The following is a 23913-nucleotide window of genomic DNA, read 5'->3' on the forward strand; positions in this document are numbered from 1 at the left end:
ACACACACACTGTCTCTCTCACTGTCTCTCTCTCTCTCTCTCTCTCTCTCTCTCTCTCACACACACACACACACACACACACACACACACACACACACACACACAAAACCATGTACTTAAACTTTGATAACTGCTATGAAATAAACATAAAGGGTATGGTTAGAAACTACAGCAAGGTACCCTGTCATGCAAATAAGAGGAAGTCACCTGAGAGGAAGTTATGGGGAAGATCTGACTCCCTGTAATTCGACTCTGTCAAGCATTTTAAAAAGTGGGACAATTTTTCTGTGTACATGCTAGGTAAAGGCAACAGGAACCACCCTGTGCCAAGGTCCTGAGGCAAACATGTCTCGGTGCACACCAGGAAACTGAAAGAACCAGAAAGGAAGAGGTGCAAGAGATGCGGTATAGGCAGGGTCAGCCAGGTCAGGTGGGCCTTCAGGCCACAGGCAAAATTGTGAATTCTATTTTAAATGCGGTAAAAAAGCAGTTTCAATACCCTTCACCATCTTAGCTGCTTTCATTTTTTTCTATATGCATTCCAATTTCTCAGCATTTCTACAAGTGAGCAAGATGCTTAATACAGGATCTTTCTAGGACAGACTCCAGTGAAATTGAGTGAGATACTATTTGTTAAAGGTAGTCAAACACTGCAATGGATTTTTATACTCAGGCCACTGTTCGTATAAATGAAACAGAAATCAAAATTTTCTTTCAGATGAACTACTACTGATTAATCATATTCCCCCCAAATGTTTGTGCAAGTTTCTGCAACCAAAATGTAAGATGCTACATATATTACATTGGAAAAGTTGGCTTTCTTTGGGACAGATTCAACAGCAATAACACACACACCATTCCATTTTGTACTGTCTTATCTTGGGATGATGTATTTTATATTTATAAACCTTCTTTCTCCAAAGCTCCTTGACAAGGACTCCAGTGTGCCAGGGAGACTTACCTTCTACAACATCCCTCTTGTAATCACTGTCATTGTCACTATCTGTTGGTCGGTAATAGATATAAAATCCTTGAATGGGAGTGTTATTGTTACTTGAAGGAATGTACTAAAAAACAGAAGCAAAGACTTGTCAAAGACAAAAATAAATGTAACCTTCTCATTCATTAAGGTTTCTTTATCTCCTTACTCACATTTTTCTAGTTTGATTTTGCAAACATACTAATAATGGCCATTTTTAACTTAACTCAAAGGTATTAAGAGCATTTAGCTTACTGCAGGGTTAAACAGAAAGAAAGCAGTACATTTCCCCGGGTTCAAAAGCATAAAAGCACATTTGGTTCAAAATGAATAAATCACAATGGCAATTAAGTTAACAACACTTGGATGAGAGCTGAGGAAACAATAATTTTCTTTTTAACCCTGCCCCTCCTTATAATATATGCTTTTATTCAGACTAAAATTAGTGCTCTTGTACTTCCCTTCAATTAAAAGTTCAAAATTTGCTGTTTACTGTATTGTGTCATGAGAATATTAAATTGATTGTTACCATGACCAAACCAGAAAATCTCATTCAAGAAGATGTTTACTTACCGTCCACTTTAGCATGATCTGAGTATCACTGACAGCCTCTGTGTATGCAATGTGAGGTCCAGTTATTGGACGGTTGGAAAAGCGATTGGGGAACCCAGCCACCTGATAAGGACGAGATGCTGAACTCCGAAAACTCTCACCATAATGGTTGATGGCAATGACCCTAAATTTGTACGTTGAACCTTTGAGAGAAAACAAAAACAGAAACAAACAAAAAACATAACTAAGAAAATCAAAGGTAGCCAATAGTCAAAATATGGCAATTGTGCTTAAGTACCTATCTATAATAGTGTCTAAAGCCTGTATGGTAGATTTCAACCCAATTGACAATTTCGATCAATTGGGAGTGGCTGCTCCATGCATTGTGTTCAAGATCCCAAGACCTTCTTAGGAGTCACCAAGAAAGGCTGCAAAAGATTAACAACATCTCAGGGAAGGAGCAGGTAGAGAATAGGAAAGAGAACATTTGCTCTTTTCACCACCCTGTTCTAAGTATCAATGACAGTATTAGTTGAACTATGTGTCCCCAAAACTAGGTTCTTTTCTCTTTAAAAGAAATAGCTGAAGCATGGTTTAATATGGTGAATGCACTTATAAAGAGGCACTGTGTGGGAACCGCAGATGTCACTCTGGTTCCATTGCTAGCAGGGTAAGAGGGAGCAGATTTAACTACCGTGGATGAAATTATTTGAATTATATATTAAGAACTTAAAAAAAAGTTGAGGATTGTGAAATTCTGAAAAACTGAACCTAAAGAATGAGTTAAAATGCTAAAGCAAGTTTCCTGATAGCTCAAAAGTAATTATTGAGCTTCTCAAGACAGTGTTTTCAATCTATGAAATATTTCTTAGCTTCACCCACATTTAAAACGGATGCTTCTCTCAAATATACCTACAGGACCCGATGCTGCCATGTTACTTGTTTTGACAGCCATAGTCATGTGCTACTAATGTACCTTTAAAAGTCCAGAAAAAAAATTGCCATGAAACCTAAACAAATCAAAGTACAGAAAGTTTATTTATGCTTTTTCTCTTTTATGGTTTAATTTCTTTCATATAGACTAAAGATTCTTGTGGGGAGGGGAGGGCTCCTCTGCTGAAACAAAACTTAAAGAACAAACACGTGTTCATCACTGACTCATTTCCATAACACTAAGCACTGAGTATTACCACTGTGCTGACACTCAGCATCAGATCAAACACTTTTTGTCAAATAACAAGCCATTTTCTTCTTAAAGTGTTCAGTCACAGCAAAACACACACACACACACACACACACACACATATATATAAGATGGGCACCACATTATTTCTAATTGCAAATAAATAATCTGAAGCCCAGAAATAAAGAATGGCTAAGTGGATTATGGTATATTTATTTATATGAAAGGTAAATCTCCACTAAAAGTCAAGTTTGTGAAGAATTTTTTAAATGATACTGGAAAACATATGTGATAAAATATGGAGAACATTAGGTAATAAAACAGTATTTATGGCATAATCCCAGTTGGTATTAAAAAGAGAAAAAAGGCTAAGAAAAAAATATAATGAAATATAAACAATGATTATCTCAGAATGGGTGGATTTTAGGTGATCTCTTCTTTACATTTTCTTTATTTTTACATTTTTATACAATAAGCATGAATACTTTAACAATTAGAAAAAAATATAAGATTATTAAAAATATGCATTTGCTGGGCACTATGGCTCATGCCTGTAATCCCAGCACTTTAGGAGGGTGAGGCAGGTGGACTGCATAAGCCCAGGAGTTCAAGACCAGCCTGGGCAACATGGCAAAACCCTGTCTCTACAAAAAAAACACAAAAATAGCCAGGCACGGTGGTGAGTGCCTGTAGTCCCAGCTACTTAAGAGGCTGAGGTAGGCCATGAGTGCTCCACTGCACTCCAGCCTGGACCAAGAGAATGAGACCCTCTTTCAAAATATACAAATATATATATATATCTAAAGTTCACACCGATGGTAAAAGGAAATGTTTGAATATTACTACCTGGTTCTAAACTACGAACTTCCACTGAAAGTTTGGAAGGAGGGATGTCTTCAGCTGCTACCAGCCAATCGCTGGTTCTCATCCGTTTATATTCGACCTTGAAGGCAGTGATTGGAGAGCCCCCATTTGCCCGAGGAATCCAAGTGACATAGACTGACGTCTCTGATGCAGTGGAGACAGTGGGCCGATCTGGTGCTTCTGGAACTAAAGACAGAAACGTTCATTTCAATAGCCCATCATGTCAGAGACAGGAATAACATAGATAAATGAAAGCAATAAATCCCAAACTCCGTTATTAAAGGTTCTTCACCAAACATTTTGCCAGAGTTTATAACATTTATAGCTATCTTCCTGTCCTCTGTGAAAAGCTAATGGGAATATAGGAAATAAAAGAAAGAGAAAGTAAAATAATCTATAAATTTGATAATTAGCTCTGAAAGACTGAAAGCAGACGAGTATGATCATTTTCACCATGCTATTTGGATTCATGACTAAAATAATATGTAAGTATTAGTGCTTCGAGTTTGATTGTGGTTTAAGTTTATGATAAATTTTCACAATTACATGTTATCTTATTTAAATGCTTTTCTTTATCCACGCTACACAAAATATATTTAGCAATGTACTAATTCTTATACTTTTACTATTCCATATTATCTTAATACATCAAAATGCATTCAGCAATCTACTAATTTTTATACTATTACTATTCCATATTATCTTAATACACCTCAAGGCCATAGGAAGGTTACTCCAAAATACAGACTGCAAGTGGCAAATAGAGATAAAATCTGACTGATAAAATAGATACTGATAATAAAGGGGAGAGAGAATGCTGCTCAGGATGAATACAGGAAGACAGGATACGGTGTTAAATAAAGGTGCTACCAGAAAACAGATGATCCACGTGAACATGTAGAAAAGGGGTTTAGGGAGCTAGGGTCTAGCAGTTTTCACTCTCAAGGAAAGGGGATGCCCTAACCCAAAAAGTAAATGGTCTAGACCCTGCAGGAGGTGAAAACATGAGGGATAACCTCATCAGCCATTGAAACCATGTATCTAATTCTTCTTGATGACAATGATATGGCTTGGATACTTGTTCTCTTCAAATCTCATGTTAAAAAGTGAGATTTGACAGTGTTGGAGTGGGGACTGGAGAGGTGTTTGTGTCATGAGAGTGGATCCCTCATGACGGCCTGGTGCCTTCTCCATGGTAGTAAGCGAGTTCTCGCTCTGTTGATTCACACGAGAGCTGGTGATTTCAAAGCGTGTGGTGTCTCTCTTGTTCCCTTTCCCACCATGTGATGTGCCTGCTCTTGCTTCACCTCCCTGAGTCCTCACCGGAAGCCAAGTGACGCCGGTGCCATGCCTGCACAGCCTGCAGAACCATGGCCCAAATAAACCTCTTTTCTTTATAAGTTACTCAGCCTCAGGTAGTCCTTTACAGCAACACAAACAGACTAACACAATATAACTGGCTTCCCACTTGGTTCCTACAAGGAAAGAATGCTGATAGAAATAATCCGGTCTGTATGACAGTGACATTGCAAACTAGTAATCGCCATTCCAGTCTGCCTTGATCATCTGTGAATTTTGTAGACATAAGCTGGTTTTCGAGAGACCAGTGATCTTTTAAGTTGCTAGAGCTGGAATGTGGAGGGCAGCTCTGGGCCGTGGTGATGGTCGTTACTTTGCGAAAGCCACTAGGGAGCCCCATCCCTATCTGGCTTATGCCATGTTCCTCAACTGAGCAATTCCCTTCCACCTCAACATGTCTTCCACTCACCGTACAAACACATAAGAAGAAAATTAAGTTGAATGTGGTATTTGTATGGAGAAAACTGTAGCATTTTAAAAAACAAATTGCTTAAGGGATAAAAGAAGAATATATTCAAAGCAGGCAATGCTGAGGGATACTTACTGTATTCCTTTCAAGGTAGAAAGCAATGAAAACAGAATGAACAGAATGGTTAGTGACTCTCTTTTTTAATACTAGAAAACCAAACAACTTCCTTATGTTGACTCATCTGACATCAAAACTCACCAAATGCCACAGATCAAATAGGAAAAAGAAAGTTATTGGGGAAAATGTCTCTATAGAAAAGAGTATCTTCAATATCCAAAAGAAATAGCATGTGACTATTAACAAGGAATAAAAGAAAGGCTTCACTTGGAGTTAGAAAAGGACATGAATAGTAAGAGGTTCCTTCACTTTCTGGATGCTCTGAGGCATTGTGCATAACCTCCTCACGTGTCAGTGTCCTAATCTATAAAACAGGTACGAAAATCTGTTCCTTATTAGGTTATCACAAATATTACATAAATTACTTCTTACAGTTATCTCTGCTTGGACAACTCCAAATTCATGATTTCAAAAACTGAATCCATAATCTTCGCCTAAAAACTCTCATGACTTATTTTGGTAAATGGTCTTCTGCTGCTCAAGCCACTTTCTTTCTCCTTCTCATGCAGTGTGGATTCCATTCCCCTGATCTCTCATACAGGTCCTCCCCCTCCTCCATCCACACTGTCACTTCCCTTATTATTTCTCTAGCCTTCTCTTTTGCCACTCCTCCCTTCTCCTGAATCCTTTAGGGTTCATTATAGCTGCCAAGGAAAAATTCAACTTTGAAGTGTATCATACAAGGCACCAACCTGCTGGCCCACTATAGCATCATTCTCCACAGCAACCAGTCACACTAAATACAATCACTAACCTCTCAGTCTCTAAACAAAATAGAACGTATCAGCCACTTGTCTATTGTACAAGGAGATGTCTTTGCTAGAAACTCTTTTCCTGTTTCATCTAGCTATATCATCCTTGTCCTTTGAGGCTTAGCTTACGATGTAGAGAAGCTTCTCTTATCTCTAGTCACCCGTGTCCACATTGAGTGAGTGACTTAGATATGTCTCTTGTGATCCCATTAACACCAAGGGTATAATCTGAAGCACAATCAATCAAAATTGTTACTAGTTTGTCTACATTATCCACATATTGTTATGGGGTTAGCTATCTATATCATCTACTATACTGTAATTAAAAAAAAATAGAAACAGGATCTTACTCTGTCACCCATACTGGAGTGCAGTGGCACAATCATAGCTCACTGCAGCCTCAAACTCCTGGGCTCAGGCGATCTTGCTGCCTCTGCCTCCTGAGTAGTAGGACTACAGGTGCACACCACCACACACGGTGACTTTTAAAATTTTTTGTAGAGACCAGGTCTCACTATATTGTGCAAGCTATTTTCAACCTCCTGGACTCAAGTGATCATCCTGCCTCAGTCTCCCAAAGCACTATCATTACAGACATGAGCCACTGTGCACCACTGTGCTTGGCATACATTGTAAACTTATTGAAGGCAAGGATTATTTTATCTTTGCTGTTCTAGCATTTCATACAGTTATTTGCCAGAGGATGTGTAAAATAAATAGTAAGGTTTTGGTTTTTCAGAGGATACTTTTATTCACATGAAATTAATACTCATAGACATAATCCACTTAAGATAGCTGAAACATGCCTCAGAGATAACAGCACTCAAGTAAAAGGGATTCATGATTTTGAAGATACAGAGGTGCTCCAGAGGGAGTTCAAAGTGTTATAATCTGCTTTTGTCTGAGATCAATTCATGGAAAACTGTAAAAATACGGATGAGATGTCTGAAAATTCTTAGAGCTTAGCAATGAAATTTTAAGTCTTCCCTAAATGTCCTGACATTTTAGAACAATTACAAAAACACACTTAGCTCTAAGTGTTGAACTCCTAAGTGCGAAATTTAAATACGAAAAAAGTCTTTTGAAAATTATACAGCCAAGACATTTAAAAACATGTAATCCTTCAGTAAAATAACTTGTAACATGTAATCCTTCAGTAAAATAACTTACAACAGGTACCACTATATATTTTGATAAGTCACACACAGACAAAAAGTGAGATTTTCAGAGTTCAGAATACAAATTTCCTTCTCTTACCAGAGAGGAAACAGAAAACTCCTTTCTTCTTTTTTTTTTTTTTTGAAACTGGGTATCACTCTGTCATTCAGGTGGGAGTACAATGGTGCGATCTCAGCTCACTGGATTGTCTTCTTCCCAGGCTCAAGAGATCCTCCCACCTCAGCCTCCTGAGTAGCTAGGACTACAACAGGTGTGCACCACCAACCCAGATAATGTTGTTGAATTTTTAGTAGAGGCAGTCCCCCTGTGTTGCCCAGGCTGCTCTCAAACTCCTAGGCTCAAGTGATCTGCCCACCTCGGCCTCCCACAGTGCCTCGTCCACAAAACTCCATTCTTGAGTTATAAAAACTTAGTAGCGGAACATTTTGAGTCACTGTTAATTAAGTACTAATCATGACACTGACAGGCCAAAATTTAAATACAGGATATTAAAATGGTTGAAATAAAACCTAAAAGACCTGTATGCTAAGATATGAAAATAAACAAACACGCTATTCCACTCCACCTCCCAAAATCTGAAGCAGGTCAGTTACATTTGTAAAGAAACAATAAAATATTCTTCTTTTTACCTCCACTGTTCCTAGAGGAATCTGTAAGTACCACTCCAAAATTATTGTTTGCAGCCTCTGAAACAACAGGATACTTAGGGATGCCTACAGGTGGAGAGGATGCCTGGGTGTTTTTGGATGATGCTGTTTTTTCTAGAAAGGTTAAAAAACATACATAAGCTAATACGTATGTAAAGCGAAAAAAAAGAGTACTATGAAACTTAACCTGGTATGTGGTTATTAATCTATGAACTTACCTGTCACAGCATCTAAATTTAAGACCTACTTCATAAATACTTAGCTGATCTGAGGAATGGACCAAAAATTACTTTGTCTTTTCCTAGTATCTTTAAAGAAAAGCTAAAATATGTCTTTCTTCATTCTAACTTTTTATACATTAAAAAAAGTGAAAAAGCCAAATGACTAGGTGTTCAAATTATTAGTCCATTTTTTCTTTTTACTGTATATATTTCCTAATTCTAAGCCATAAAACTCATGATTAAAGAGCTTCTGCTAAATTTTCTCAGGAAAATTGTCACATCTTTTTAAAATTTCAAGAAGCAAAAAGTGAAACTGAGTGATTCATTAAAAACTGAAATGCACAATTATTCAGTATTTATAGGTGACTCTATGAACACCTAATGACTGATTATGAAAATTAACTCAAGATACATTTAAAATAGAAAGTACTTGTTATTTTTCTGACCAGACTTAGTAATTAGATGAAACGGTCTTTTTCAAAAGCCACTAGCTGGTTTCTTCTCAATCTTCATACCTCCTTTTCATTCTAGTGCCATACTAAAAGACTTCCACCCAGTTCCCTTCTCTACCCATTGAAGTCTCTGTTCATTTATAGCCAAGCCACAATGGCATCTTTTTAGCAAGCCTTCCCTCACAAGCCGCCCTGAAGAAAGAATATCCTTTCTTTGTGCTTGCTTCCCCAGCACTGTCCTTGGAAATCTCCCATGGTACCTGGCATATGCTGATGTCTTTGTCTACACTCCTGCCTCCTCCACTCTATCTAGACTCCACCCAGCTCAAATGCTCCAGCTCTTCCCAGCTCACTCAGAGGTAAAGTCAAAGTCCTCGCAAGGTGGATGGTGCACTGTGTGATGTGGACACCCTGGTGTTCCCTGGGACCTCTCCCCTACAGCCTCCTCACCCATCATGCTCCCATCACAGTGGCCCCCTTGTGCTCCTAGTGATCACCATGCACACCCCGCCCTGGGCTCTGGCACTTGCTATCTCTGCTGGGAATGTTCTTTCTCTAGAGAGACATGTGGCTTTCTACTTCCTCTACTTAGTGTCTCTGCTCTGATGTGGACTGCTCATTGAGGACTTTTCTGGCCGCCTGCTTAAACTGTTAACAACTCCTTCCCCATATACTTCCTATATCCACCCACTAACTTATGTCTGTGTTAACACCTTCTAATGTACTTATAACTTATGTATAAGTCTCTCTCAACTAAAATCTAAGGTCTATCAGGCCGCAAGTTTTGTCTGTTTTGCTTCTTGCCTGACATGTAAAAAGCATTCAATAAATACTAGCTGAACTGAATACTGTCTTGCAGTTGGTATTAAGTTACACATCTTATCTTTCTTATCGAAATATAAGCTCCATTGGGATGGCTCTCATCTTGACCATCTTCATTTTCCCTATGTCATCTAACCTCATGTCTTGTACATAATCAGCTTTCAAAAACATCTGTGGAATATTCGATGGAATAGGATAATACAGCCGCCTAAATGTGACCCCAAAATGGAAGGGAGGGGCTATAATAGGGTCATTTAGTGAATTTATATACAGAAATTTCTACTATCCAAAAGAATTCTTCCTAGTAAATTGACATCAAGGCAGTCAGCTCGGTCCTCCAAAGGAAGCCTGCACTCACCTTTGCTGGTTCGGAAGGTAAGCATGGCAGGCTGGCCTTCACCTGCTGCACTTCTTGCTACCATCAAGACTTCATAAAGACTAGATGGCTCCAGCTCGGCTAAATGGAGCTCATTTTCACTTCCTGGGACTCGAACCGTGTGCCAGCTTCCCACCATGCCAACCCCATCATCCAGCTGCCCAAGAGAAAACACACCAGAAAAGCAGGAGATGGAAGGGAGGAAATCTTTCAGTCACATTTGACTAAAACTAGGATTCGCTTAATCCTAGAAAAGTTTAAGAAGTAATACACCATGGTAAATAAATAAGACACAATACTTCTTCACATTAAGAAAGATTAGATCTGTTGCAAGAATGCTGCAATCCTCACTGTAAAAAGACTCCTGGCTCTGCACCTGACCACTAACATGTGGCCTCAGGCAAGTTACTGCCCTCCCAGAGTCTGTTTCCTTACTTGTAATGAAGACAATACTTTCTTCCTGGGCTAATGAAGAATAAAATAAGTACAAAATAATAGGTAGTATTGGCATTTACATAATATATGATAAATTAAGACAGATATTATATTATGTTTGTACATATATGAATTATATAATTATTTATTATATATTTCCAGCATCCTTGCTTCATGTCTTGACACTGTTCAGTATGTGTTAGAGGAAACAAAAACAGATCTAATCAGTTGCTTCTTGATTAATGGAACCAAGAAACAATATTGCATGGAGGTTTTAGGGTAGATAAGATTACCAGCAAAGCCTCTTCATCTAGAATCATTCATTAGGTTAGAAAGAGTACATAAATCTTAAAATATCATCATGTTACTTTTCCTAGTCATTAAAAACATTACCATTCAACAATGTATACTAAAATTTCTTGAACAAAGAAAATTATTTTAAATATGAATGCATCCCTCCCATTTCATTCATTTACTGGTCTCATTAAACAGAGAGGAGCTTTTCCATTCTGCTCTAATACAAGCCCATGGGGAAAACAATATTTAAAAGAGTTAACTGAGAGAGGCCCAAGGTTTACCCCAAAAAATGACCAAACAATGTATGATTTTAATGCAATTAAAAAGACAACTTGAAGCTGGGTGCAGTGGCTCACGCTTGTAATCCCAGCACTTTGGGCAGATGAGGCAGTGAATCACTTGAGGTCAGGGGTTCAAGACCAGTATGGCCAACATGGCAAAACTCCATCTCTACTAAAAATACATAAAAAATTAGCCAGGTATGGTAATGCATGCCTCTAAAGCCAGCTACTCAGGAGGCTGAAGCACGAGAATTGCTGGAACCCAGGAGGCGGCAGCAGCTGCGGTGAGCCGAGATCACGCCACTGCACTGTAGCCTGAGTAGCAGAGCAAAATCCTGTCTCAAAACAAACCAACAAACAAACCGGAAATGCAAACAATTGGCATAAATTATGCCAGAGACTCTTTCAGACAGTTGCTTTTAATAAGAAACCACTTTTTTGCTAAATAAATGCTATTCTACTGCCATGGAGAAGAATTTGTGTTTTAAAAGTGGTTATAGAGCTTTATATTGAAGGATTAAATGTTTGATTAAACATGTAAAGACATCATTGGGTTCTTAGAATCCAAGTTTGGGGGTAAATTATACTTAATTCTCAGTGCTTTCATAAGATTGGTAAATCTAGGCGGGGTGCATTGGCTCATGCCCTATAATTCCAGCACTTTGGGAATCCAAGGGGGGCAGATCACAAGGTCAAGAGATTGACACCATCCTGGCCAACCCAATCCAAAAATCAGTTGGGTGTGGTGGTGCGTGCCTGTAGTCCCAGCTACTCAGGAGGCTGAGGGAGGAGAACAGCCTGAACCTGGGAGGTAGAGTTTCCAGTAAGCTGAGATCACGCCACTGTACTCCAGCCTGGTGACAGAGCCAGACTCCATCTCAAAAAAAAAAAAAAAAAAAAAAGGTAAATCCAGCATGATTGGGATCTCTGACAAACTCATCATTCTGGAACACTCTTGTTCTGTTTCCTGCCGTCCCACAAATGGAAAAGACAACAGCATATGTCATACAAAGAGTGTTAAGGTGTGAGCAGAGAAAGATGATAAATGACAAGACATTACCTTTCGATACTTCACAAAGTAGGCATTGATGGGCAGCCCACCATCCTTGCCTGGCCTCCACACCAGGTTGTACGTGTCTGGTGTGTGGGTCTGTGGGGGGCTCAATATGATGGGGGCATCAGGAACAGAGATGCCACTGGCATTTTTCTCCAGTGCTGATTCCACTGTACTGGGATGGACCTTTACTGGAAATGAGCTCAGTAATCCAGTTTCTGAACCATCTCTCTTACTTCTTTCATCATTCTGAGCAGCATCAGGAAACATGACTGTCTCTGCTTTTGTATTTGTTTCAAAAGGAACTTTAGAGAGAGAAAGAGAGGAGAGAGGTTAAAGAAATTCCTCATTTCAGTGTCTTCTACTCAGTTTGTGACATGACTGCCCTCACTGGTATCATTAGCACAATTTGACCCCTGGAAGTTAAAACAGGTAACACTGTTGTTTATAATTCATGGAAACATTTAACTTCTAGTAGCAATCTTTTCTCATGGGGGAGCAAATGAATTGTTTGAAAAACCAAATATATGATGCAATAGCTTAGCAGTTAAATGTTTTTTATCTTTTCCTTGTTCCCTAAGAATACTCTTTTTCGTAATAATCATTTGCTAGTTTAACCTCAGAAGATTTTAAGTTGGCCAGGTGTAGTGGCTCACACCTACAATCCCAGCACTTTGGGAGGCCGAGGAGAGAAGATCGCTTGAGCCCAGCAGTTTGAGACCAGCTTGGGCAACATGGTGAAACGCCATCTCTGCAAAAAACACCAAATTACCCAGGTATGGTGGCGCATATCTGTGGTCTTCCCTACTTGGGAGGCTGAGGTGTGAAGACCACCTGAGCCTGGGGAGGTTGAGGCTGCAGTGAGCTGTGATTGTGCCACTGCACTCCAGCCTGGGCAACAGAGCAAGACCCTGTCTCAGAAAAATTTTAAAAAGATAAAACAAGCAGGCAGCCTTAACACTTACTACTAACAGCATACAGAATATACAGAGGAAGATAAAAATAATTTATCTGCACTGAAAAAATAAATAGGTTACATATAGTCAAAGATAATTACTGAGCACATATTATGTGCCAAGCATTGTACTAGGTATCTTATAAACATAATCTCATTTAATTCTCAAAACATTCTTAGGTAGATGGTAATACTCCTATGTTACAGATGAAGAAATTAAGGTACAGAGAGAATAAGTGACAGCTGTCAGAAGAATGTTAACGGTGCTGCTGTGAAAAAAAAAAAAAAAGAACAATTTACAAAAACAAATATACAGCCAGTACAGTAAAACCTAAGGAGTGACAGCTTGGTTTCTCTAAAATGCTATTAATATTGGCAACAGAAAATTCTATTTTTCATTCCTTTTGCGGAGGAAGAGTGCAGATGAAACAACGTTCTACTTTTATTTCCGAAATGAAGTCAGATTCCTGGTAAAAGGTGGGTGTGTTTTGGGAGAAGGACTGCACTGTAGTGGAGAACCAACAGAAAACAGGACTCACAGTGTAAGGTCAGTTCTCTGTTAGTTTAAAGGAGAGAAAGGGTGTCCCAAAAGCATCCTCCATGAGAGCAAACAAGAAGCTAGTGAGGAAATAATGTAGAAGAAAACTAATTAAGTTCACTGAGACAACTTCAAAATATTGCTCCTGGAACAGCAGTGTTTATCTAGTGAGTCAGACTGTGCACTGATGTTCAGGGTGTGAGCTGGTGCCTGCTAATGCAGAGAGACGGAGTCAGCAAGTGGAGGTAATTAACTGTGGCTTGGGGTAGTGGAGAAGGATCTTTTTATCATTAGAAGTTTAGTGGATCCTCCGGGCAGTTTTCCACTGGGAAGTGGGATCTGGCTGTAAAAGACTTTAAATGCCGCATGCCTCAGTTTCTGCAGAAGCATGAGAAAAACTTCATGCTGCAGCTTCTCCACTGTCTGAGTCTCAGAGTTCCATTTCTGTAAGATTTAAGATGCAATGAGAATTTTTCATTAAATTTTTATTAAAAATTTTCCAGAATTTTTATTAAAAGGTAGATTCAATTAACTTTCTACTTCTGTTTTAATGATATAATCTGGGCACTTGAGAGATTCACTAAACACAACTAAAAAGACCCTAACAGTACTTTACCAGTGTTTTTGCATGTATTATCTGAATTCATCTTCAGAACTCTATTAAATGGTAGAACAGACACCTAGCATCTGTTAAGGTGGAATGTTTTTTGAATTAAAAAGAGATTGATACACTATGGTGATGTAAATAAATTTAATGACTCTAAGGGGAAATTAATTAAATAGGGAGTACAACAATATCTGTCAAAGATGCTCCCATTGTGAGCACTGCTACCAGCAACTCACAACCCAAACTACTTAGGAAACCCACACCAACTCCCATTATAGTTTCAAAGAGTACCACACACTCTACAAATATTTGTACATCCAGGACATCAAAAACCCAAGGTCTCTGGAAAAAACAAAAGACTGGGGAGGGCGTTCTTTCTCTAGCCTAGCTTACTTTCCCCTTTACAGTACAGTAGATGAAGTAAATGACTTGTCAGGATGCCAGAATTTCCTAAGGCTCGGATTCCTATGCAAAGAAGTGAATTGCTCTATATTATTTTGAGTTTTAATAAACTTAGTTGGCTCTTAACAATTATAACAGAATTTTTAAAAAGACAATGCAGGACATCTTTGGTAGAATATAGCTGATGGGTTGTTATACATAAAAGTGGTATTTATCAGCACATAAAATCCTGGAGCATGGGATAATCTTAAAGATCTTTTGTTTTTTTGAGGCGGAGTCTTGCTCTGTCGCCCAGGCTGGAGTGCAGTGACACCATATCAGCTCGCTACAACCTCTGCCTCCCGGTTTCAAGTGATTCTCCTGCCTCAGCCTCCCGAGTAGCTGGGAATACAGGCACCTGCCACCAAACCCAGCTAATTTTTGTATTTTTAGTAGAGATGGGGTTTCACCATGTTAGCCAGGCCGGTCTTGAACTCTTGACCTCATGATCTGCCCACACCTCGGCCTCCCAAAGTGCTGGGATTACAGGCGTAAGCCACTGCACCTGGCCATCTTAAAGATCTTCTAAAGTTAGTTCATGTAACTTCAAAAGGCTTCTGATTTCTCATATTTAAGATGAGGATGTTAGAAAAAGTATCTAGTTCCATCAGCTATAATTATGACATCTGTCTCTCTATACCCTGTATTCACGTAAAATAATCACTTCAGCTAAATTCTACCTGAGGGGTTCCTGCAACTACACCTGTCATGCAGCTAACAATTTCGAACACAGCCACATCCAGGTCCTGGATGTACAGATATTTTTGCCTAAAGGAACAGAAATATAAACACAGGCCAGGCACAGTGGCTCACACCTGTAACCCTAGCACTTTGGGAGGCTGAGGCAGGCAGATCAGAAGGTTAGGAGTTCGAAACCATCCTGGCCAACAGGGTGAAACCCTGTCTCTACTAAAAATACAAAAATCATCTGGGCGTGGTGGCTCATGCCTGTAGTCCCAGCTACTCGGGAGGTTGAGTCAGGAGAATTGCTTGAACCCAGGAGGCAGAGGTTGTAGTAAGCTGAGATTGTGCCACTGCGCTCCAGCCTGGGCGACGGAGTGAGACCCTGTATCAAAAAAAAAAAAAAAAGAAAAAGAAAGAAAGAAAAGAAAAAGAAACATACACACACACACACACACACACACACACACACACACACACACATATTCATTTATAGGTACAAACTACTTACTGAATTATTTCTGCATTTGAGAATTCTTAAGGTTTCTAAAATCAGTAACTATTTCCTCCTTCCCTTAACACTGCCACAAGAGATCATTATAATTTAATAATAATTAGACAGTAATCATCATAACTTTATACTTAGTATCAATGGAAGGCTTTCTATTGCCAGATACCATTTTAAGCACTTACTCTGCATTAGCTCCTTGGATTCTCACCTCAACCCTATGAGTGGGGCACCTTCGCTATGCCTGTTACACAGATGAGGAAACAGCACAGTTCAGTGATTTGCCCTCGGGTCACAAAGCCACTAAGTGGCACAGCCAGGATTCTGACACAGCCCATGTGCTCAGCCTCCATATCTCTCCCACGTCTAACATTCAGGGAGTAGCACAAGAGGGTAAGGGGAAGTTCCTAGTCTCCATCACTTCTCCAGCTTCATTCAGAGCAAGAGCATCCTTGTTTGCACATGAAAGGAAGTTATATGCACACATCCAACTCTTTTTATTTCAACCCTCACTCCTCTGCCAAGAACAACCCATTGGCCACTGCTCTGGCTAAGGGTGCCCACACATTGGTCATGTGATCCAGACTGTGGCAGATGGGCCAGAGGAGAGGAACTGTGGGGACCAGGCTGTGAACTCACTAAAGCAGGGAATGCTGGAGCCCCAGACCTATCTAGAAGGAAGAACATGGGCTCTGGACTCAGCATAAGCGCTGCTCCTCGACCCTGTGGGCTCTTTGACCTGTGGGTCCAAGGCACTAGGCAGAAGAAGGCCATGCTAAGCCCCTTAAAGCAGAGGCCTGGGGCAGAGACCTCAGTTAGCCAAGACTAAAGCCTTACTGCCTTTGATATTCTGCCTGTCACAAGACAAATAAGGTGACAATCTACACCCAGCTGACTAGTTGTTGGGGAACACTGCTCTAAGTGCCTACTGATGGAAGGTTTGAATTTGAATTAAGTCAAATTTGAGTCCATTGCCATGAATATTAATAGTCTATACACCAGTAGTCAAAAATCATATATGGTTTTTAAGTCATCACAAAAAATCAGTAAAATACGAAGAATTAATATTATACATCCCATTAGAAAATAAAACTTTGGATAAGATAGAAGGAATATACACCTACAGGTATTACTTCATAGTACCACAAGTCTACATTCTCAATGAAGGTCAATCCTTTAGACTTAATATTGTAGTTATCAAGGGCATAAAAAATGTCTGCAACATCATTTTCAGTAGCTTAGAAAACCAAAAACATTAATCCCAAAGACAGGTTATATTCTGGGCCTGCTCCAAAATGAGAGCTTTCTTTATTGCAACTATAATCTTAACAAACACATCAGAAACAGAGACCAAGGTTCATCTCATTCACATAAAGCCAAATACCAAAAAATACAGTTCTACCTTTCACTGTCATCAGGAAAAATAATATAGAGAGATTGCTGGATTCATTAAAGTAACGTATTTCAAATCACTTTACTTTCTACTATAAAAAGAAATTATTCAACTCAAAATAAATAATAATGGCAACTCACCAACCATGAGAGATGCTTCTGCCTGTGTGGTACCATGTTCATTTGTAGCTTCGCAGATGTATTTTCCCGCATGTTCCTGAGTCACAGCCTGAATATGGAGAGAGCTTGCGCCAGCTTGGGACATGACAAAGTAGACAGGCTCCAGGTCCAAGCCCTCAGGTCTTGATGGCTGTGATTTTCGGGATTTAGATTTCAGGACTTGAGATGGATGGCTGGTTATCAATCCATGGCTGTCATACCAACGAATGACCGGAACCGGCAGCCCAGTGGCATTGCAGGACAGAGTAACAAAGTCTCCATCTACCACCTTTGTGCTTGCTGGCACTGTAATTATAACTGGCTTGAATCCACTGCCTATTAAAAAAGCAATTCACATATGAAAAATTAAGAACGTTGCAGTATCTACAACGCAAAACAATTTCATCTCATCCTATTGCATAAATGTGGTAGTAATAATTAGAACCAAGATAGCTCTCTCCTTGTTGGTACCCTTCTCAACTTTCGCCAAGTAAAACTGTCAAAAAAAGGTAGAGTTTTTTCATAACTGTGGGCTCCTAAACATTTCCTGTATAAATGTCCTGCCCTTCAGAAAGAAAGGAATGTATATAAAGAAACCTTCTGAGAGTCTTCCAAAGGTACACTATCCATATTTGACCATTGCAAATATAGGAAGTTGAAACCTCAAACCTTAACAAGAAAAAAGCGTAAATAAGTATAAAAGTAGATAATCTGCTTCAAGAAAATGGTCAATTTTGTGGGGTAGGGTGGGAAGGGAAGGGAGGCAGGAATTTGATGATAAAAGGCCTGGGAAAAAAAAGTTTGTTCTGAATAAAAGTTGATAGCGATGATATATACATTTTTTTCCCATAGAACTGAATAGCATTTTTGTTTCTAAATTAAAGTGGTACCAAGTGTTTCCTTGTGGTCCTGGTATTCTCTGGAGGCATTTTTAAGAGAGCTCACAACGTAATATTGATCAAAGCAAATGGCATTTTCTCCAGTATATCTGCCTTTTTCTCTAGTCCTCCTTCCCATGTCTGACAAAGCCAACCAACCGGTATCAGATTTCTGGATTTTTGCCAAGCTACTGAGTATAAAATGCTATCTCACTGGTCAGAACATGCATTTTCCCAAGGACTAATGAGGCTGAACATCTTTTCCCATGATTATGTGGCATTATTAATTTTCCTCCTCTGTGAAATGCCTTTTGTCAGTGTTCCTACTGGGTCACCTATCTTTTTTGTAGTGACTCAGAGTTCTCTGTGTACACTAGGTTCTGTTCATTTGTTTAGGTATGTATGTAAGTATGTACTAGTATCTCCTTCCTAATGTACTGCTTTTCTTTTCAGCTTTTTTTTTTTTTTTTTTTTTTTTTGAGATGGAGTTTTGCTCTTGTTACCCAGGCTGGAGTGCAATGGCGCGATCTCGGCTCACCGCAACCTCCGCCTCCTGGGTTCGGGCAATTCTCCTGCCTCAGCCTCCTGAGCAGCTGGGACTACAGGCACGTGCCACCATGCCCAGCTAATGTTTTGTATTTTTAGTAGAGACGGGGTTTCACCACGTTGACCAGGATGGTCTCGATCTCTTGACCTCGTGATCCACCCGCCTCAGCCTCCCAAAGTGCTGGGATTACAGGCTTGAGCCACCGCGCCCGGCCTGGCTCTTTTCAGCTTTTAACAGCATCTATTAGGAAGATATTTTCAGTTAAATGTGTTCATACCTTTTAATACAAGCCTTTTAAAATGTCTTATTAAAAAGTTTTACCCACAGGTCATACATTCTTCAATGTTTTCTTCAAAAATATTTTCATTTTGTCTTTCATATTTAGATCTTTAATCCACTGAGAATTTATCCTTCATACAATGTGAGATACTGAGTTTCACTTTTACTACATGTTGATAACCAATTATCCCACATCAAAATGCGAAATGGATCTTCTCCCCTGCTGATCAGCAATGCCGGCTTAGTCAAGCCCTTACACGCAAATGTCTTTCTGAAAGTCTCCATCTCATTCCAAGAGTCTATTTGTTTCTGCACCAATATAATATTTCTTAATGACTACAGATTTTTTAGATGTTTAAGGCAAGTCTCCCATGTTCTTTTTCTCCTTTTTGAGAATGTCTTTGCCACTCTTGGGCCTTGGATTATCCATATAAATTTTAGAATCGGTTTGTCAAGGTCCTCAAAATATTACAATGGGATTTCAATTAGAATTGCATGAATCCACAGAAAATTTTTAGAAAGACCAGATATAATACCAAATACTGATACTGAGGAACTGGCATATCTTCCTACATAACTGGCTCTGCTTTACCGCTATAATATTTAAAAAGTAGTTTTTAAATTATACTTCCTGTTTGTCGCCGGTCTACAGAAAGGCAACTGATTCTTGTTCACTGGTCTTCATCCAGCCACCTTGCTAAATGTTATTATTTCTCATAATAGGACATATAACAGTCATAATAACAGCTAGCAAACTATTTGGGAGAGTCTATTTGACAATCATATCAGTTGTAAATTAACAACAATCTGGGTTCTTTCCTTCTTTTTCTTTTCACATCTTTCTGCGCTGGTTAGGATCTCCAGTAAGAGATTTTCAAAGGGAGCGCTTCTTACATCTCACCATTAAATGCAATGTTTCCTGTAAGTCCTTGTTAGACACTCTTTACCAAGTCAAGAAAGTTCAACTTTATTTCTACTTTTCTAAGTATCTAACATGGATACTTAACTATGTCCAATGTTTTTCCATCTCTGCTGAGATACTCATATTGTTTTCCTCCTTTATTCAATAAACGGGGTGAATGAAACTCTAAATTTTCAAGTGGATTCCTGGGATAGCTGTTTAGTCATAATGTATTTTCTTTTTTACACCGCCCTGGCTTGCTAATATATTATTTAGGGTTTTTATACCGATGTTCATAAATCAGATTGGCCTTTGATTTTCCTTTCTTGCACCATCTTACTGTGAGTCTGGAATCAAGGCTGGAGAGTTTCCATCTTTTCCTCTTCTCTGAAACAGTCGGCATAGGATTTGGAATGGTCTATTACTTCAAAGTTTGGTAGAACCTCCATAAAACCATCTGGCCTCATATTTTCTTTGTGGGAAGATTTTTAACTCCTAATTCAACTTCTTTCATAGGTGTAGGACTATTCAAGTTTATTTATTTTCAGTCAGCATTGCTAAGTTATGTTTTTCCTCAGAATTTGTCCATTTGTCTTTATTATAAATTTTTATCATAAAATTTAACATAATCTTATCTTTAATTGCTGTAAGACTTGTATTTATAGTCCCCTTTTATTCCTAATGTTATTTGTACCTCCTTTATTTTCTTCGGATCATTATCCCCAAAGATATGTCCATTTTATTAGACTTTACAAAGGGCCAACATCTATCTTTATTGATCCTATTTTACCTTTGTTTTCTAATTAATTAATTTCTGCCCTAATTTTTATGATCTCTTTTTCTTTCTTTGAATCTATTCTGTTATCCTTTTATGTCACTCAGTAGTGTTCAGTCTTACTAATTTTCTTTCACAGCCACAGAAGGCTGTAAATTTCCTTTTAAATTCCATTCTGGCTGTCTCTTACAAAGCTGATCAGTGGCATTTTCATTATTATCCAGTTCAAAGTATTTTAAATTTCTATTATTGATTTACTTTTTTATCCAAGTATTGAGAAGTATAATTTTAAATGTCCAAATACATGCCAATTTTTAAAAATTATGCTTTCATTATTAACTTCTAAATAAATTATACTAATGTCAGAAAATTTGGTTCGTATTATACTGATTATCTGAAATTTAAAATATTTATAACTCATATCATAAACAATTGATTTCCCTAATAGATCAAGAAGAAAAAAGATCAACAAACTAATTTTTTCAATAAGCAAAAGACAAAGAAGAGCCAATACACAGAAATGCAAATTTAAGTGGTTCAAAAACATAAAAAGATGCCCAACTTTCCCTGTAATGAAAGAAATATAGATTAAAAGGTTCTTTTTTTTTTTTTTAACCTATCAGATTGGCAAAGATTTTAAAAACTGACAACGCCCCATGTTGGTGAGAGCCTGATGAAACACGGAGATTTATGTATTGCTGGTGGGAATGTATATTGTAACGATTATAGAGAGTGATTCAGCAATATCTAACAAAATTACCAACACAGATATGGTTTTATTATGCAAGTTGATTTTTAGGAATTTCTTTTACAAATACTCACATGTGCAAAATAATCTTTGTAGAAGGGTGTTCATTACAGAACTATTTGTAATAGCAAAAGATTGAAAACGACCATCAATAAGGTACTAGGTCAAATTGTTACAACTATACAATGGACTACTAAGCAGGAATTTTTTAAAATGGAATGAAAATACTTTTTATGCGCCATATGAGAAGATATCCCAAGATGTTAAGTAAAAAATTTATGGTAAAGAATGCTACTACCATTTAGGTAAAACAAAAACAAACAGATACTGTTATAAAATGCACACACACACTATCACGTGTGAACCATTTGTATGTGTACTACATACAAGGATGCTCAAGAAACTGACAAAACAATCACTTCTAAAGAGGGGAACTGACTGCCTAGGGAACAAGAGTAAGAGAGAGATTGTACCATATACATTTTTAAAGTACGTAGAACCTGTTGAAAACTTTTTAAAAAATTTTTTTAATCAGCTTGATTAAATAAGATTGCTTCTTCATAGATATGCCTACCTGTCCCTAGCAAGGAAAGTGGAAAATGAACAACATTCTTGTACAGTGCTAGGGTTATTTTCTTTTAGTAAAAAATAGTTTCATTTTTCTTTTATTTATTTATCTTTATTTTTTAGAGACAGGGTTTCATCAGGCTGGTCTTGAACTCCTAACCTCATGATCCACCCACCTCAGCCTCCCAAAGTGCTGGGATTACAGGCGTGAGCCACCTTTTTCATTTTTCAACACAACAAAAGCCCATCTGTAAAGTAAAATTTCTTACGACTGCATGACCTAAAAGCCTACCATTTTCAATTTCAAGTCTTCCAGTAGACTGCATAAATCCGATCCCATTATCTGCTACACACTGATACATCCCAGCATCTTCCACAGTAACCCCACTGATTTTCAGTCCATTTCCTGCAGTTAGATGCCGTGCCGAAGGATGAATAGGCTGTGCATTGTGAAACCAGGTACAGTTGGGGGCTGGGTTCCCACGAACATCACAGGCAAAGTGGACTGTGGCACCCAGAGACACTATCTGATCCTGTAGTCCTTTAGAAATAGAAGCATGTTCTGAAAATAAAACACACAAATTAAACTCTAGCCCTCAAAATGTACTTCTTAAATTATCACTCAAGTCATAAGAATCTCTCTACCAATAACCAGCTGAAACAAAGTTACATTGTTTATCCACATTCTTCTGTCTGCTGTGGCAATCAAGAAAAAAAAAATAGAAATGTTCCACTAATAGTATAAACCATATGTTACTAATAAGATATAGTCTCCTTTCATAGCTGACTCCAACCACTTAACTCCCCACAACATATGATTATACACATATATACAAATCATTTCTAATCCTGGGCTTCTCTTAGCATTTATTTCAGGTGATTAGTTTGAAATAAAGTAACGATATCCCTGGATTTCACACCAAACAGGAGCCAAACAGAAGAATGTTTATTCAGAGGTTAAATTATTTTTAGAGTCAATTCAACTTTAAGATTAGATGTATAACAGGCAAAACCAAAAAAAAAAAAAAAAAAAAAAAAAAAAACAAAAAAACTTCCTTTAGGGATCCTTAAAGTCACTTATTACCAAGAAAAAGTAAATCATTTATGAGAATTTGTAGAACATGTCTAAATTATGTGTATTAATCCAGTCCTAATCACTGAATTCCAAAGCCCTCTTGTCATACACTTACGTTAATTCCAGTGATGTCAACCTATAGCAGGCCATGGTTATAAATATTATAAATACATGCAAAGGGTTTACAAAAATTTTATTCACTATTAAAACACTTTCCACCTATTTTTTTCCATGAAAATCTGTTTCAATAAAGGAAAATATTTTCTGTGGCTACACGACAGTGAGTTAGGTAGCTGGTTAGAAAGAAAGGAATAGCTTTGAAATAAAGTATATATAGAAACGTGGCTGGAAGTAATGCAATGTTATCACCCAGGCACTGGTAAAAGCATCCAGAAAAAGAAAATTAAATTAAATAGACTGATTTCTTTTTGAGATGACATTTTCTTTTTTGAGACAGGGTCTGGCTGTGTCACCCAGACTAGAGTGTGATGGCGTGACCTCAGCTCACTGCAACCTCCACCTCCCAGGTTCAAACTACCCTCCCACCTCAGCCTCCCAAGTAGCTAAGACTACAAGCCTGTGCCACCATACCCGGCTAATTTTTGTATTTTTGGTAGAGATGGAGTTTCGCCATGTTGCCCAAGATGTTCTCAAACTCCTAGGCTCAAGTATTCCACCCTCCTCAGCCTCCCAAAGTGCTGAGGTTATAGGTGTGAGCTTCCGCCCTGGCCCAACATTTTCTAATCAGTACTCTTAGTTACTACTACTGGATTCTACACACAGACACAGGCTACATTCTTTCATTCTCCTGATTTCCAGTTTT

At 38.3% G+C, this 23913-nt stretch overlaps 1 protein-coding gene across 8 annotated transcripts in view; it reads right to left on the reverse strand.

Moving 5' to 3' along the window:
• Positions 1-23913, reverse strand: part of CDON (cell adhesion associated, oncogene regulated) — a 104000-nt gene that overhangs the window by 33221 nt on the left and 46866 nt on the right. For all 8 annotated transcript variants that reach the window (XM_074400825.1, XM_010334382.3, XM_074400831.1 and 5 more), the window contains 8 exons: positions 22308-22577; positions 17303-17656; positions 12046-12344; positions 9955-10129; positions 8084-8215; positions 3561-3764; positions 1553-1734; positions 962-1067 (listed from right to left, as the gene is read on the reverse strand). In XM_074400825.1, the coding sequence (XP_074256926.1) occupies positions 962-1067; positions 1553-1734; positions 3561-3764; positions 8084-8215; positions 9955-10129; positions 12046-12344; positions 17303-17656; positions 22308-22577 (1722 nt within the window). The remainder of the gene's footprint in view (positions 1-961; positions 1068-1552; positions 1735-3560; positions 3765-8083; positions 8216-9954; positions 10130-12045; positions 12345-17302; positions 17657-22307; positions 22578-23913) is intronic.

The sequence above is a fragment of the Saimiri boliviensis genome, chromosome 6 (assembly GCF_048565385.1).
Source record: "Saimiri boliviensis isolate mSaiBol1 chromosome 6, mSaiBol1.pri, whole genome shotgun sequence".
In the NCBI taxonomy this organism is placed as follows: domain Eukaryota; kingdom Metazoa; phylum Chordata; class Mammalia; order Primates; family Cebidae; genus Saimiri; species Saimiri boliviensis.